The sequence below is a fragment of the Pristis pectinata genome, chromosome 25 (assembly GCF_009764475.1).
Source record: "Pristis pectinata isolate sPriPec2 chromosome 25, sPriPec2.1.pri, whole genome shotgun sequence".
Taxonomy (NCBI): domain Eukaryota; kingdom Metazoa; phylum Chordata; class Chondrichthyes; order Rhinopristiformes; family Pristidae; genus Pristis; species Pristis pectinata.
Genome location: NC_067429.1, coordinates 27442837 through 27460748, shown reverse-complemented (window position 1 = coordinate 27460748; position 17912 = coordinate 27442837). Strand labels below are relative to the sequence as shown.

The 17912-nt window shown below is 42.1% G+C and overlaps 1 protein-coding gene across 1 annotated transcript in view; it reads right to left on the bottom strand.

Annotated features, from left to right (window-relative positions):
- Positions 1–17912, bottom strand: part of LOC127582931 (vesicle-fusing ATPase) — a 220155-nt gene that overhangs the window by 119465 nt on the left and 82778 nt on the right. Inside the window, exons 9-10 of the mRNA XM_052038589.1 lie at positions 2434–2633; positions 1181–1346 (exon numbers count right to left, since the gene is read on the bottom strand). Coding sequence (XP_051894549.1) covers positions 1181–1346; positions 2434–2633 — 366 coding nt within the window. The remainder of the gene's footprint in view (positions 1–1180; positions 1347–2433; positions 2634–17912) is intronic.

Sequence of the window (17912 nt, the reverse complement as noted above, 5' to 3'; positions counted from 1 at the left end):
CCCATTCTGTTATCCTACCTGTAATTCCATGACCTCTCATCTTATTAATCAGTCTCTTATGCGGCACTTTGTCAAAGGCCTTTTGAAAGTCTAAATACACAGCATCTACCGCCTCTCCCTTATCCACCCTACCTGTGATTTCTTCAAGAAACTCCAATAGGTTGGTCAGGCAGGATCTTCCCTTCACGAAACCATGTTGGCTTGGACCTATCTTGCCTTGCACCTCTAGGTATTCCATAACCTCATCCTTGAGGATCAATTCCAATAACTTTCCCACCACCGACGTCAGACTAATAGGTCTGTAATTTCCTTTATGCTGCCTCCCATCTTTCTTATACAGCGGAACTACATTTGCGACCCTCCAGTCCTCCGGAACCATGCCGGCGTCTATCGATTCCTGGAAAATTATCACCAATGCCTCCGCGATCTCTAAAGCCACCTCCTTCAAAACCCAGGGATGCACCTCATCCATTCCGGGAGACTTATCAGTCTTTAGCCCATTTAGTTTTCCTAGCACCTTCTCTCTAGTAATCTTAACTGAACTCAGTTCCATTCCGTGAGACCCCTGACTAACTGGTATATTGCTGATGTCCTCCACAGTGAAGACCGATGTAAAATACTCATTTAGTTCTCCTGCCATCTCTTTATCACCCATTATAATCTCTCCCGCATAGTTATCAATCGGTCCTATATCAACCAGCGTCTCTCTTACTCCTTATATATTTAATAAAAACTCATCTAGTATAAAGAATTACAGTGGGTATTATGCATAAACAAAATAAAAACTAGATAATTGTTAAAATGAAAGCTGGAATAAACATTAAAAAAAAGCAATAAAAAAAATTAAAGGGAGTGCAAATATAACATCAGCAAAGGAAGCATGGATGGCAGCTCACATCCTTCAATTTCCACACTGACAAAACTTGTAAAACTTACAGGGAATGGAGGTGGAGGGGGAAAGAGTTACATATCATACCAGTGGGATTCTTGCTACAATATAAAGCAAGCACTTCAACACTGCATCGACATAACATCAGACCCCAGTGCAGAGGGAGCAGGTAGCAAAAAAAATTCCTCTGTGCATTACTATTCTGTTGCTGATGATGGACCCAGGCCCAAGTGCTGTCACGCAAAATATCCAAAATACCAAAAGGCAGGCAAGCCAGCTCGCAGTTCTTACCTATAACAAGGATGTTATTTAGCTGTTCCACTCCATCTATCTTGGAAAGCAGTTGATTGACAACTGTGTCGTGTACACCCGTGCTGCCTGCCATGGTCCCTCTCTGCTTGCAAATGGCATCTATTTCATCAAATATGATGATGTGCAGGCCGCTGTTTGCTGCAAGCTGTGAAAGAACACACCACAAAAAACTTTTGAATTAAAATGTTAAGGTGGTGGCTGCCATAAAGGTGAAGTCCACAGTGGAGATATTGTTCTGGAAATCTATCTTCACCTCGGCGATCTGCCTTGACATTGGCTCAGATGGGAGCTGACCTTTTCAAAAAATAGCTCTCATCCAGAACAGATGCAAGAACTTTAAGCTCACTGTCCAAAATAACAACCAACATTTAACTAAAATCAGGATTAATTAAAAGAGAACAACTCACAGAATCCATTCTGGCTGAAGCCGGCATGATTGACAAAATAAACCAAGAAAGTCTGCACTTTTACATTGAAATAAGTAATTAAATTAATGCACATTAAGAATAAATATCAGTGAAAATAAATTCAAGACCAGTTTTCAAAAGGAAATCTGATAAAGTTTGCAGGGCTGTAGGGAAAACGATGGAGAGAACCTTCAAAAGCCTGCACAGTCATGATGGACAGACTGTCATATTTGAGACTGTTTGAGGACAGTTCTGTATTAGTTACTTCCACCAGCAGCATTTGAAGATGCCAATGCCACATTATTCAATTCAACCTGCAGCTTTAGAACTATGCCTTTGTTCGTTTGTATTGCAGATGCTTTCTAGAGTATGGGCTTCTTCATACTGTGAAAAACAGCTGCCTAAATGTTCATAACCAAGTCTCCTCAGCATAGATTTTGTAACATTTCTCAAAAAGACCAACCACCTACCAAAAAAATGCCAAGAACATGGCTGTGGCCACCATCAATCACTTGCTACCACCATTGAAGATGTTTAGAAACAATTAATCCATGATACCAATAGCAAATTATTTCCTCAAAAGAATCAGAATTAAAATCTGAGAGAGAGATGTCCAAGAGACAAATCTTTTTGCCACAAAATACCCTGGTTTAGAATTTACATCTGTATTGCTTGACAATGTTTAACATCTTAGTGCTGACAAATATGCCCACCCACCTCCAGCTGCAAGCATTCCTGAAATGTTCTTCTTTTCCATTGTCTGCAACTATGATAAGCATCACTGCCAAAAATAAATCATCATTCATCAAGATTCAGGACACTCACCCTCCTCTGCTCTTCCTCAGCATCTGCAAAGAGCTTACGAATGTTTGCTTCAGATTCACCCACATATTTATTGAGAATTTCAGGACCATTCACAACTTTGGGCTCGCGGGCATTCAGCATCTTCCCAATCTGTCGAGCCATCAGCGTCTTCCCACATCCTGGTGGACCATACAGCAGAATACCTTTCACGTGCTTGCAACCTAGAAGAATGAAGACATACTGGGAAATAAATGACCAATTAAAACTAAAGATGTACATAATTATTTTAATTCAGAATTTTCTGAAAAATTTACCTAAATTTTATGTTGATATTGCAACTTTTAGCATTTTCCATTCAATTAGGAGTTCCAAAACACAATCTTGAATTAGTTTATTATTGTCACTTGTACCGAGGTACAGTGAAAAACTTTTCTTGCATATTGTTCATAGAGATCAATTCATTACATAGTGCACTGAGGTAGTACAAAGTAAAACAATACAGAATGCAGAATATTGTGTCACAGCCACAGAGAAAGTGCCGTGCAGGTAGACAATAAAGGTGCAAGGTCACAACAAGGTAGATCGTGAGGTCAAGAATCCATCTCATCGTATTTCTTGAACATCAATTTCTTAAACAATATGCACAAAGGTCATGAGAGAAAGACTACTTGAAGATCAAGTGGTAAGAGATGTCAGCTTAGCCAGTAATGATTACATCAGATTTTACTCCTGTTAGTATAGTGGCTAGAATCCTCATCTCCTGTGTGGGAGATGGGTGTTTGATTCCCTGATAGGCGTGAAGGGAGGCAAATCAGGGATTTAGCGGGATGTAATGCTTTAGGACAGCACAGTAACTTATGCTGCTGCTGCCTCAGTCCTGACCCCCAGTGCTTTGTGTGTGGAGTTTGCATGTTCTCCATGACGGTATGGGCTTCTTCCCAAATCCCATAAATGTACAGATTGAGAGGCTAATTTGCCACTCAACATTGCTGTTAGTGTATATGAGCTGCGGAATCTGGGGGGAGTAGAAGGGAATGTGGAGAGAATAGATCATAGGAAAACTTAGTGGAGGAATCTCATTTCTCTGCGAGCCAGCATAGACATAAGCCGAATGGACGCCTCCTATATCAGAAGGAAATATGAACAACATAATAAATTAGTACGATAAAGATAAAAGATATAAGAGAACAGTTTGGACAAGTTCTTAGATACAAAAGGCATAGAGGAATACGGGCCGAATGCAGGCAAATGGGATGAGCATGGATAGAGATCAGGGTCTGCACGGATGAGATGGACCAAAAGGGCCTGTTTTTGTACAATTCTGTGATAATGAAGATGTAGCTCAATAGCACTAAACATTTCAAATGTATCGCACTAAAAACTCAAAAACAAGCAGATAAGTATTGATTCAGTGGACGAAAAATAAATAATGGCACAATCAGAGAAGAGGGAAAAGTAGCAAGAATGGAAGGAAGTTCATAAGGGCAGAGGGGGGAGGCAAGGGCATAGTGAAGGGAAAACGGAATATAAGGGGTACAACCAAGGTGGAGATTGAAGCAAAATAGCAGCGATGACAGTGAAAGATAGTTCAAATTGCAGGAAATGCAGAGTTAGTTTAATGCTGGTGGCAGGAAAAATGATGAATCTTTTTAACCGCTGTAATATAAAAAGAACTAGAAATGCAACAGATTTAAAATGGAAGGCACTGCTAAATCAACCTTGGTAAATTTTTTAAGATGTAACAGAAAGGATGGATAGAATAATTTCAATATTCCAGTTGTCTACTACAAAGTTATCCAATAGTAGATTTGAAGACAAGGGATGAACAGAAGGAGTCAGGAGATCAATAATAGAACAAACACCAAGTTGGTTATAGGGGCTAGAGTTAAGGTAATTACTAGACAAGCAGATGTTGGAGATGAATCCACAAGGATCACAAGTACTGCAGCACTGCAAATCCCCATTGACAAGATACTCTAGTGTTCAAGTACAGTTTCAGGTTTGGAGGAACAGTTAATACAAAAAATAACTATGACAAGGTACAGATTGATATCAGTAAACCTGCAAAGTGGATACTAGTACATGTAGGAACATAAGCTGTATTATCCTTGGGAACTCAATGTCTAAATGGGTCAAAGTAACAGAAGAGATTTAGATCAGGGGAGGTGGGGGAGATGCAAGGAATGATTTTTAATCACTTGGCTCAAGAAATACTTTGCCACCATCTTGCCTCAAGTATCACCTTCATCCTCTGTCCTTCACCCATCCAATGCTGTAGCATCCAGAAGATAGACCAGAAATTTAGTACAGACACTGGCACACTATTCAAAGAGTTAAAGAATGAAATAATAGCCATTGCTTAAGACGTACTTCAGTGTCTCAAAAACTTCAGTAAAGGATGTCAAAATACATCCCAAGCCCTACCTAAGTTTAAAAGGACAAATCTGATGAGTATAAACCAGCAGTCACTCAGACTGCAGAACTGTTAAAGGCAGCAGGAAAATGTCTTCAAGTAGCTGGGGGCAAGAATATAATTTATTAAATTACTGGCTCCAGATTCAGCCTGCGGCATCTGGAGCTGCTAACCTCTGCTCCACACAATAAAAATGCAATACTCCAGACATACCTGCTCAGGTCTTCCTTCTGAAGAAGGGAAGACAAGTGACATGCAGAATGAACACCAACACTGTTAAAATCACAACCCAGCTCGAAAGGAGAATGCATGACTTGATGAAGTGAGCTTCAGACTGACTGAATGGAGAGCAGTATGCAGTTGGACTCTATGGGGCTATGTATCAAGTACTTCTCAATTTGTGGTATATATTAATCATCTGGACAAACAGAGGGGCCATGAACAAAAACACATTCCACCCCTCAAGCCTGCCCTGCCATTCAATACGATTAAGGCTCTTCTGCCCCAGGCTTGATCTCCCCTTCTATGTCAGTTCCGCAGAGCCCTCAATTGCCCGATCTTTCAAAAATTTATCTGCCTCTTTAAATACCTCCAGTAATTTATCTTGCACAAGATAGAAAATTCCATAGATTCATCACCCTCTGCGAGAAGAACTTCCTGTGCACCTCTGTTTTAAATGACCAGGCTCTCTTGTAATTATGTTCCCTCAATCGAGACTTTCCCACTAGCAGAAACACCTCAACAACTACCACATGCCCACCCCCACACCCCCCCCCCCCCCAGGATCTTCAACTACCACCCTGATTCTTCTAACTCCAAAATCTGCTGATGATACAAAAGTTGGGAGCATCATTGATAGTGTTGAACAAAGTTCCAAGTGGCTTGAAGGTATTGATAGACTGGTTACATGGGTACAAGAGTGGCAAATGGAATTCAATCCAGGAAAAGAAGTAACAGTTCTACCTCAAAGCAAGAGAATACAAAATATATGGTAGGATACCAACAGTAGGATCTTAAATCAAAGTGCATCACTTCACATTTCTCAGGATTAAATTTCATCTGCCAGTATCTTCTGAAGAACATGCCATAGATCCCTGAAGGAAGCAGTACATGTAGCTAAAGAGGTTAAGCACGGTTACAAGAGAGTTGTCTTTATTGACCAAGAAAATGTAAGAGCAGAGATCATAGAGTCATACAGCATGAAAACAGGCTTGCGGCCCAACTGGTTCATGCCAACCAACATGTTCATCTAAGCTAATCCCATTTGCCTGTGTTTGGCCCATATCACTCTAAACCTTTCCTATGCACGTACCTGTCCAAGCACCTTTTAAATGTTGTTAATATACCTGCCTCAACCACTTCCTCTGGTAGCTCATTCCATATACTGAACACACTCTGGATGAGAAAGTTGTCCCTCAGATTCCTATTAAATCTCTCCTTTCCCATGCTAGAATTGGAAGATTGAAGCAAATCCAGAAAAAAAAATTGTCCAAATAAGTGTTGGGGAGGGGGTAGAGTCAAACTCACCATCTCAAAGAGGGGTGGAGGCAGAACCTCTCATTTAAAAATGTCCCTGGATTAGTGCTACAAGAGCTGTAATCCACAAGATTCCTGATCAAGAGCTGAGAGATAGGAGTAACCTAAATCCCTCCATTTCTGAAGACAAACATGAATCAAATGGTGTCCTCCACTCCCCTACTCTCACAAAGGCTTTCCTCTGTGGTCTGTGTTCAAGACAAGAACATGCATTATCTTAAATCACCTCTAGGTGGGCTGCTGGAGTCTTGCCAGCCTCATCCTCATACGACATCTATTCACTAAGACGCATTCAATAGCTCTCTCAAAATCAAGAGGAAAAGCACTGGTTTCTGTATAAAGCTGTACGTGGCACCCTTCTGTAACTCAACCAAAATCAATTCACTCAGCACATACAGGCAAATCCAACCCAAAAGCCCTCTGGTCAGTCACAGCAGAGTTCGAACATTAACCCTTGGTGGCTGACAAAAACCCAGACACAGATAATTGCCTTTCTGTGTTTGCTAACCGAATGATAAAATAAGAGCAGCATGCATGTGCTTTGTACTATTGCAGTGTTTAGTTGCATGATGGTGTGTGTTTTGGTAAGTAAATATACAAATTGTATTAGCATACATGGTTAAAGTGGTGTCACTACAGCCACATATTTTGGTTTTTCAACAGCTCCTACTTGGTTCACTGATATATATCATAAGACTCCACTTTTTCTTCATTAATAACAGACAGCAGAGATCAACTATTCCTTCAATTATAAGCATAACTAAAGTGGTCAAAAAGTAAAGTGGAACTGAAAGTTTTAAAGCAACCTGCTCAGAGAGATCATAGCTACCCCAACTTCCCTGGGCAGTGTATGCTGGCACTTTCACTCCAGCCAATAAGTAGGATTGCAGCCCCTCAGGTCATTGTTGTTCACAAGGTTCAGCAAATCTTGATAATCGATAAAACATGGGGTGACTAACAGCCATGACAAGAGTCACTGGTGCAGTTCTGTTAGTTAATTTTACACCAAGGTGAAAAAACAAATTCATACCAGTCCTGCCAAATTAGTGTCAGGCACAAGGCATTAATAAGTACTAAGTGGCAATTGAATCCCTTTTGTATATGGGGAGGGGTGTGAAGCAAGATTGGGTGATGAGTGAAGTTCAAAGATGTAATGCTGAACTGCTCCCAGCTAAGACATGCTGACATACTGAAGCTAACAAAAGCATTGAGAAGCAGTCAACCCTTATAGGGTCTCACAGCCCATTACAGCACAATCCTTTATTTACCAAGTCTTTAACAAGAGTTGTCAGAAATATTAGTGAAGGAAGCAGCAAAGAACTGTATTTTCTCATTCTAGAGGATAAGGCTGAAAGTAATTAGTAAGACATTTAATCACATTACAAATCACATTATAATATATTTATTTCAAGCACAGCTGAATCTTCATTATATAGGAGTGAACTTCACAGGAAATTCAGGATGTTAAAAGCTACCTAACCATGGGCTGAATTTTCACCCCATTCCTAGGCACATTCAGTGACCTCTCATTAACTGGTTATCATTTTTAAACTTGATTCTAAATTAGTTATGTTTTCTTGAAGAACTAAAATGAATGACTAGTTCATCTATAAATCATGTAAAGAAAACCATTCTCAAGCCAACATTCAGCCTTCTAGAAATCATACTGTAAAAGTAAATATATTACCATTTTACCATTAGCCAGTCTAGGTTACAGAAGACTCCTTAAAAGGCTCATGATGCAAACATGTTTCCTAAAGCACAGCTCCCAGTTTGACAATGCCCAAATTTTATAATGCTCACTCTTGTTCTTTACACCCTGTCCACTTTTTCATCTCTCCGAGAGCAGTGACCTCCTCCAATTCTTACTTTTTGCACATGCCAGGTTTCATTTGCTCCACCAATGGCTGCCATAGCTCTAGTTGCCTGGCACCCAAGTCCTGGAATTTCCTCCCTAAAAGCAGATGTAGTCCTGCCACATATTGAGGTTAACTACAAAAAGCACAGCAGTTATAATGGACAAAGCCTATACTCCAAAGGAAGGCAAGAAGCTTGTGCTGAGGTCAATGCACTGAACCCAACTGCCAGCAACAAGAATGCAAGCACTTCTAGCAAGCGGAGAAGTGACTAAACCAAGCTTAGTCTGAAGTCAGGTACATAATAAAAAGACATTGCGAGGCTGATTATGCCCCACATCAGCAGCCTAGCGAAAATGCTAGAAAGGGCATTGTTGAGAAGAATAATTGTCTTATGAGGATAGGTTGAGCGAGCTAGGGCTTTTTTCTTTGGAGAGGAGGAGGATGAGAGGTGACTTGATAGAGGTGTACAAGATGATCGAGTGGACAGTTAGAGACTTTTCCCCAGGGCGACAATGCCTAACATGAGGGGACATCATTTTAAGGTAATTGGAGGAAGGTATAAAGGGGATGTCAGGGGTAAGTTTTTTTTAAACACAGTGGTGGGTGCGTGGAATGCACTGCCAGCAGAGGTTGTGGGGGCAGATACATTAGGGACATTTAAGAGACTCTTAGACACATGAATCATAGAAAAATAGAGGGCTATGTGGGAGGGAAGGGTTGGATAGATCTTAGAGCAGGATAAAACGTTGGCACAACATTGTGGGCCTAAGGGCCTGTACTGTGCTGTTGTGTTCTAACAGTCAGTTTCAGGGTAAAATAGTTTCTCCAAAACTATACAACAAAAGTCACAGTGATAGAGTCATACAGGTCAGAAACAGGCCCTTCAGCCCATCATGTCCATGTCAACTAATCACCATGTCCATACTGACCACTGTAGGTCAGAGCACATGGGTGATGATGCAGGTTCTTGTACACTACTTTCCATGATGGAAGAGAATGGGCAAGGCAAAGGTGAATCTGTAATTTTTGAATTAACAGCCTGCAACAATATCTTTTTTTAAAGAAATCTCCCACAGTTAGGAAGGAATCTACACAGAATCTCTCATTGTAATGCTTGGAATTCAAGCTACAGTAACCTCCTTGGGTGCAAGATACATGGCTGACTGGAAAATCCCATGCTACTAATTCACCAACATACTAAGATTAGTGAAAAACCAATATGCCACTTACTGCTTTGAATTCTGCGGTTGACTGACACTGATAGCTTGGCAGGGTATTGAAAAAGTATGATCTTAAAAAAAAGTTCTGTTTTGGTAATACCAATTTCACAGCAAATTCTTCCCATCAACATTGCAAAATTCCTCTAGATCAGGATCCCCCGCAGTAACTCAACAGCCAGCACCGCTGTAGGGCAAGGGTCAGATATTTTTAAACAGAAAATGTTTTTTTCTGCTTTTGTTTCAGATTTTCCGCATCTGTAGGTTTTTTCCCTCATTTTTAGAGATTTTAACTTGCAGAAAGCCCGAGACTGTTCACAGAGATAAAGTGAGAAAAAGGGAACGATTTCAATTCTCGTAACACATTCGGAATGACAGTATGTGATCTGGCCATTCATCTAGTTCTGTGCAAATATGGATATGAAATAGTGAAGGGTGTTAGAAGAAGGGAGAATGAAAGTTGCACCATGAATGACAATTGTGCAGTTTTCATATACAGCAGCTCCTTGCTTGAATTATCAGTTTTCTTCTACCAACTCACAATCTACTCTCTCTACTTTTTCCCTCCATTCCTTCAGTCATTTTATCTAACAAGTTGTCCCAGGTCCAGAGTAAGAGTTACAAAACCAAACTATGAGAGCATGATGCTACTAATGACAACATAGCTTGGCCCCAGCCTGCTTTGGTAAACAGGATGAGCAAGCTGGTAGTGCAGGCGAGTCAAGGATTCCAAATCTGAGCCACTACTATAAGTTTTTAGTCCTCAGGATATCTCTTAAAATCTTAAGGACAGATTAGAAAGCTCGCGGTGCGGGCAATTTAGAAAGCAAACCACCATATCCAGCGGGCAGCAGAGTGGTCGGGCTTTGGCGTAAAGGGGAGAGGAAAGGTAGGTGACTTGAGGAAAGGAAAGGATATGAGTGCAGTTTCCTGTACTCAGTGTCAGATGTGGGAGTTCCTGGAGTCTCCCTGCCTCCAGGAAGGCTACATCTGCACCAGGTGTGTCAAGCTGCAGCTCCTGAGGGACCGTGTTAGGGAACTGGAGATGCAGCTCGATGACCTGCGTCTGGTCAGGGAGAATGAGGAGGTAAGAGAAAGGAGTTATAGGCAGGTGGTCACACCGGGGCCACGGGAGTCAGGCAAGTGGGTCACAGTCAGGAGGGGGGAGGGGAAGGGGAAGAGTCAGGTACTAGAGAGTACCCCTGTGGCTGTACCCCTTGACAATAAGTACTCCTGCTTGAGTGCTGTTGGGGAGACAGCCAAACTGGGGGAAGCAACAGTGGCAGTGTCTCTGGCACAGAGTCCGGCCCTGTGGCTCAGGAGGGTAGGGAAGGAGAGAGGAGGGCACTAGTGATGGGGGATTCTATAGTTAGGTGGGCAGACAAGCGATTCTGTGGACACAGGAAAGAAACTCGGAAGGTAGTTTGCCTCCCAGGTGCCAGGGTCCGGGATGTTTCAGATCGCGTCCAAGGTATCCTGAAGGGGGAGGGAGAACAGCCAGAGGTCATGGTACATATTGGTACCAACGCCATAGGAATGAGGTCCTGAAAAAAGACTACAGCAAATTAGGAAGGAAGTTGAGAAGCAGGACCTCAAAAGGTAGTAATTTCCGGGTTACTGCCTGTGCTAAGTGACAGTGGGTATAGGAACAGAATGAGGAGGAGGTTAAATGCGCGGCTGAGGGATTGAAGTAAGGAGCAGGGATTCAGATTTCTGGATTATTGGGGCCTCTTTTGGGGCAGGTATGACCTGTTCAAACAGGATGTGTTGCACTTGACTCCCAGGGGGACCAATGTCCTGACAGGGAGGTTTGCTAAGGCTACTGGGGAGGGTTTAAAACTAGATTTGTTGGGGGGTGGGATCTGAACTGGAGAAGAGGTGTTTGGCTCTCAAATAGAGAAAGCTAGTAGTAGGTATGATAGGCAGGTGATAGAGAAGGGACGTGCTCAGGCAGGTTTGGGATGTGTCTATTTTAAACACATGGACTATTGTGAACAAGGCAGGTGAGCTTAGAGCTTGGATTGATACTTGGAGCTATGACGTGGTGGCCATTACGGAGACTTGGATGGCTCAGGGACTGGAATAGTTGCTTCAAGTGCTGGGTTTTAGATGTTTCAGAAAGGACAGGGAGGGAGGTAAAAGAGGTGGGGGAGTCGCACTGTTGATCAGAGATAGTGTCACGGCTGCGGAAAAGGTGGACGTTGTGGAGGGACTGTCTACGGAGTCTCTGTGGGTGGAGGTTAGGAACAGGAAGGGGGTCAATAACTTTACTGGGTGTTTTTTTTAATAGGCCGCCAAATAGTAACGGGGATATTGAGGAGCAGATAGGGAAGCAGATCCTAGAAAGGTGTGAGAATAACAGTTGTTGTGATGGGGGATTTTAATTTCCCAAACATCGATTGGCATCTCCAGACAGTGAGGGGTTTAGATGGGGAGGAGTTTGTTAAGTGTGTTCAGGAAGGATTCTTGACACAATATGTAGATAGGCCTACAAGAGGACAGGCTGTGCTTGATTTGGTATTGGGAAATGAACCTGGTCAGGTGTCAGATTTCTCAGTGGGTGAACATTTTGGTGATAGTGATCATAATTCTATCTCCTTTACGTTAGCACTGGAGAGAGATAGGAACAGACGGACTAGAAAGGCGTTTACTTGGAGTAAAGGGAATTATGAGGCTCTCAGGCAGGAAATTGGAAGATTAGATTGGGAACAGATGTTCTCAGGGAAAAGTACGTAAGAAATGTGGCAAATATTCAGGGGATATTTGTGTGAAGTTCTGCATAGGCATGTTCCAATGAGACAGGGGAGTCACGAGAGGATACAGGAACCGTGGTATACAAAGGCTATAATAGTCAAAAGGAAAAGAAAAGCTTACAAAAAGGTACAGAGAGCTAGGTAATATTAGAGATCTGGAAGAGTATAAGGCTAATAGGAAGGAGCTTAAGAAGGAGATTAGGAGAGCCAGAAGGGGACATGAGAAGGCCTTGGCGGGCAGGATTAAGGAAAACCCCAAGGCATTCTACAAGTATGTGAAGAGCAAGAGGATAAGATGCGAAAGAATAGGGCCTATCAAGTGCAGTAGTGGGAAAGTGTGTATGGATCCGGAAGAAATGGCGGAGGTACTTAATGAATACTTTACGTCAGTATTCACTACGGAAAAAGATCTGGGGGATTGTAGTGCGGATTTGCAGCGGGCTGAAAAACTTGAGCATGTAGATATTAGGAAAGAGGAGGTGCCGAAACTTTTGGAAAGCATCAAGTTGGCTAAGTCGCCAGGACTGGATGAGATGTACCCCAGGCTGCTGTGGGAGGCGAGGGAAGAGATTGCGGAGCCTCTGATGATGACCTTTGCATCGTCGATGGAGACTGGAGAGGTTCCGGAAGATTGGAGGGTTGCGGATGTTGTTCCCTTATTCAAGAAAGGGAGTCGGTATAGCCCAGGGAATTATAGATTGGCGAGTCTTACCTCAGTGGTTGGTAAGCTAATGGAAAAGATCCTGAGAGGCAGGATTTATTAACATTTGGAGAGGTATAATATGATTAGGAATAGTCAGCATGGCTTTGTCAAGGGCAGGTCCTGCCTTACAAGCCTGATTGAATTTTTTGAGGATGTGACTAAACACATCGATGAAGGGAGAGCAGTAGATGTAGAGTATATGGATTTCAGCAAAGCGTTTGACAAGGTATCCCATGCAAGGCTTATTGAGAAAGTAAGGAGACATGGGATCCAAGGGGACATTGCAGTGTGGATTCAGAACTGGCTGGCCCACAGAAGGCAAAGAGTGGTTGTTGAAGGGTCATATTCTGCGTGGAGGTCGGTGACCAGTGGTGTACCTCAGGGATCTGTACTGGGACCCTTGCTCTTTGTGATTTTTATAAACGACCTGGATGAGGAAGTGGAGGGGTGGGTTAGTAAGTTTGCGGATGACACAAAGGTTTGGGGGTGTTGTGGATAGTTTGGAGGGCTGTCAGAGGTTACAGAGGGACATAGATAGGATGCAAAGTTGGGCTGAGAAGTGGCAGATGCAATTCAACCCAGATAAGTGTGAAGTGGTTCATTTTGGTAGGTCAAATATGATGACAGAATATAGTCTTAATGGTAGGACTCTTGGCAGTGTGGACGATCAGAGGGATGTTGGGGTCTGAGTTCAAAGCGGCTGCGCAGGTTGACTCTGTGGTTAAGAAGGCATATGGTGTATTGTCTTTCATCAATCGGGGAATTGAATTTAGGAGCCGAGAGGTATTGTTGCAGTTATATAGGTCCCTGGTCAGACCCCACTTGGAGTACTGTGCTCAGTTCTGGTCGCCTCACTACAGGAAGGATGTGGAAGCCGTAGAAAGGGTGCAGAGGAGATTTTCTAGGATGCTGCCTGGAATGCGGAGCATGCCTTATGAAAGTAGGTTGAGGGAACTCGGCCTTTTCTCCTTGGAGCGATGGAGGATGAGGGGGGGACCTGACAGAGGTATACAAGATGAGAGGTATTGATTGGGTAGATAGTCAGAGGCTTTTCCCCAGGCTGAAATGGTGGCCACAAGAGGACATAGGTTTAAGGTGCTGGAGAGTAGAGGAGGTGTCAGGGGTAAGTTTTTTTTTACTCAGAGTGGTGAGTGCGTGGAATGGGCTGCCGGCAACAGTGGTGGAGGTGGATACGATAGGGTCTTTTAAGAGACCGTTGGATAGGTACATGGAGCTGAGAAAAATAGAGGGCTATGGGTAAACCTAGTAATTTCTAGGGTAGGGACATGTTCGGCACAGCTTTGTGGGCTGAAGGGCCTGAGTTGTGCTGTAGTTTTTCCATGTTCTATTATTCTAATGTATTTCAATTACCCTCATCTCCAACCTGATCACAGATGATTGGTTTCGCTAGATTTGTACAATTCAACTGAAAAATATTTCATGATACTAATCTTATAACCTTATTCATCTTGAGGTTAGGGATGAAACTATTCAGAGCTGAATATGGTCACATCTGAGCCAAGATTTTGATGAATTAGCCATCTGATCACTGAAATCACTAGCCATTATGATACTAAGCAATACAGGCTACAGCATAGGTTGGAATCCTAGCCTTGCTGACTTAGCCAACCTCAGTGTTGTAATAGATTTTCTATACATATATATCCTTTGCTACAAGATAAATATAGGTTAGTAAAAAAAAAATTATTCCAGTCTATTCCGTTACCTTTGACAGAATGGTCATCCACAAGTATAGCAGAAGGTCCTGCTGTCATATCTTTATTAGTTGAACAGATAGTCAAAACATGTCAAGTATAGCTACTGGATTTCAAAATACTGCATCTCTGCAAGGCACAGCACTTCAATTGAAGAAAAAACATAATGGGATGGCAGTGGAAAGTTTTTCTTAAAAGAACGGGCAAAAAACAACTCAAACTCATCTGACATTGCGAATTTCCCCGATACAAGGAGAAAGCCTCACATCACTTACACTTGGGCTCATTTTATTCTTACAAAGGAATTCTCCAGATAGTCTAACAAATGTTAATCCTGTCGCATTATATGGTGCAGTGCAGAAGTGCTAGAGCAGAACTTAAAGGATTACAATAAATCCCCCAACTCTCCTACTCCATCAGCGAACAGCATCTTAAATAAACAGATTCTCAAAGGAGCTACTTCAAAGAGACTTAGTACCTAAATTATGTTAAACACAAGGATAAGGTCCTGGAAATGTTACCCCATGCCACATTTTAATAAGAGGGTGGGAGTTGGTGGTGGGGGCGGGGAGAATAGCAGGAAAACAGATACACACACACAACCTGCTAAGACAAGCCAAAGAACTGGAGGTATGCCAAGAAATGTTAACTGCACATTCTGGAAACGTCAAGATTGTCCTAGCATTGAAACCACCTAAATATGTGACAGCTAATCGAGGAGATGACCCACAGTGCAGGAAAGCTAAGCCTTTTGCTAAATTAAGTTTTATTAGGGTTTAGATGGCATTTCGAAGATGTCACGTTAAAGGTTATTATTTTGTCTTTTGCTTCTGTGCGACATGCTGTTGAGAGTTTTGGAATCCAGGTGATAAGCCAGGTGTGCCAGTGATCACTGCTCGGACTTGGGAGGTTTGCTGTCAGCCACTACTAATCCTCACTGAGCAGAGCCTCACCCACTAAAGCAGGTGTGTGACCTGTGCAATCCAGCCACAATACAGCAGAGGAACCAGGCATCACATGAAGGATAGAGTGAACAGCATTACATGGAGAGAGAGTGCAGCAATTGTAATTCAATCACTGCCCCTTCCCACCCAGTGCCCTGAGGAACAGTGAAATTAATAATGTCAAATTACTTTTCTTGCCCTTCTATGGATTAAATTAGTTTATAAATAGGAATTTATAGCTTGGATTGAAAAATTACATTGGATACAGAGCTTTTATTTCTCTGGCCACTAATAATCGTTGTTTTAATCCCTCAAATGTCACATAGATACCAAGAGATTAAAGCACAGCAAGAAACTATTTTACATCCCTCAGTGCTATTTATGCTCCATTGTTTTCTTCATCTCATCCAGTTGACATCTCTCTCTATTCCATTCTACCTCATGTACTTTACTCACTATCTTTTCAATGCAACAATAAAACTTGCTAAACACTAAATAATATTGAGTTCTCACCAGAGGGAAAGGGATCTCCAGAATTTCATAAAGGACCTATTGATGACTGATAAAGAGAAAGCACCACCTCAAAAGAAATTTGTATCTGACCTGCAGCAGCTAATCCTCAGTGTTAAGACACTGTGGATGCACTACCTTAAAATCAAGGTTGCCCATTGTTACATACTACCACTAGCTTATTCTTGTCATATCGAGTGGGTCCTTAGTGAGTCATGGAAACTTTTAACCTAATTGTAAATCTGCAATGTGGTCATCCTCCATTTTGACAACACACTGACCTCAAAACACTTGGTAATACAGTAAATGCAAGCTTCATGAAAAGACATTAAGTCTCTTGCATGTTTTCATATTTAAGAGTATTCCAATTCCAAGCTTCAGTACAAAGTAGAGCCCATGCTCCTAATATTCCCAAAAAACAAGATCCAAGCAATTTAAACTACTTTCTAATATAAACTGCTGTACTTTCAGTACAACATTTCAACACAGGCTTACAATCCAAAAATATATAAAAAGTGCAACATGTTTCCACTGAGAGAAGTTCTGGTCATCACTGGCTGCCATTTGTTGTGGCCTGGGTGAGCTGTGATGCTTTTGTTCTGCAGCAGGGGTTGCAGTACATCTTCTTAGCTCATTATCAGCTCCACTCTCCCAAACTCTACATAGTCTTTCTCAGATGATGCTTACTCCTGTGGTTATTGAGAACCTTCTTCAATCTTCGATCAATAGGATCGAAGACATGACAACTGTCTGATAACTTTAGTTTTCTCCCATCCTTTTTTTTTGTTGGTGTTGCTTGTCATTTTAATTCTCCATAGGGGAGGTGGTACAGGAGCCTGAAGACCCACACTCAACGTTTTAGGAACAGCTTCCTCCCCTCTGCCATCAGATTTATGAACGGTCCATGAACACTACCTCATTATTCCTCTTTTGCACTATTTATTTTTGTAACTTATTGTAATTTTTGTCTTGCACTGCCGCCACAAAACAACAAATTTCATGAAATACATCAGTAATGATAAACCCGATTCTGATCTCACTCTGACATTTTACACTGCCTTTGGTCTCTTGCACTGTTCCAAGAAACATCAACGCAAGCACGAAGAACAGTATCTCATCTTCTGACTTACAACACTGCATTCCACAGAACTAAACAGATAACCAGCCTACCTTTAACACTGTTCCCCTACAGATGCCATCTGACCTGCTGGGTATTTCCAGCAATTGCAACGTTTCTCTCAAGTCTGGTATTTTTAAATATTCTTCCCTCCAATCTAATTCATCACCTACATACATCTCCTCCAGAAAGATCAGCTATGATAATCAAGCCCTCACCATCCTCTCTCAGCTGACACCACCGTTACTTGTGTCATTAAGTCTCTTGGTCCCTACCCTATCATAGAGATTCCCTTTCTCATCTCCACCACTCCCTTTCTTTGGAACTTAATCGATGCAGGGTCAACAGCCTAAAACTTTTTCTCTCCACAGATGCTGCCTGACCTGCTGAACATTTCCAGCACTGGAAATATTCAGGGGTGATGGTGGACGCAGATACGACAGACGCATTTAAGAGGCTCTTAGATAAGCTCATGAATATGCAGAGAATGGAGGGATATGGACCATGTGCAGGCAGAAAGGATTAGGTGTCAATAAGCTTAATTAGTTTGACACAACATAGTGGGTCAAAGAGCCTGTTTTTGTGCTGTACTGTTCTATATTCTATACCTTATTCTATCAACTCTGGTTTTGGACAGATGCAATACCCTACAAGATTTAACACACTCTACCAAGTCTAAGCATGGCTCTCGTAACAGAAGTCCCTCAACTCTGCGTCTCAATTTTCATATACA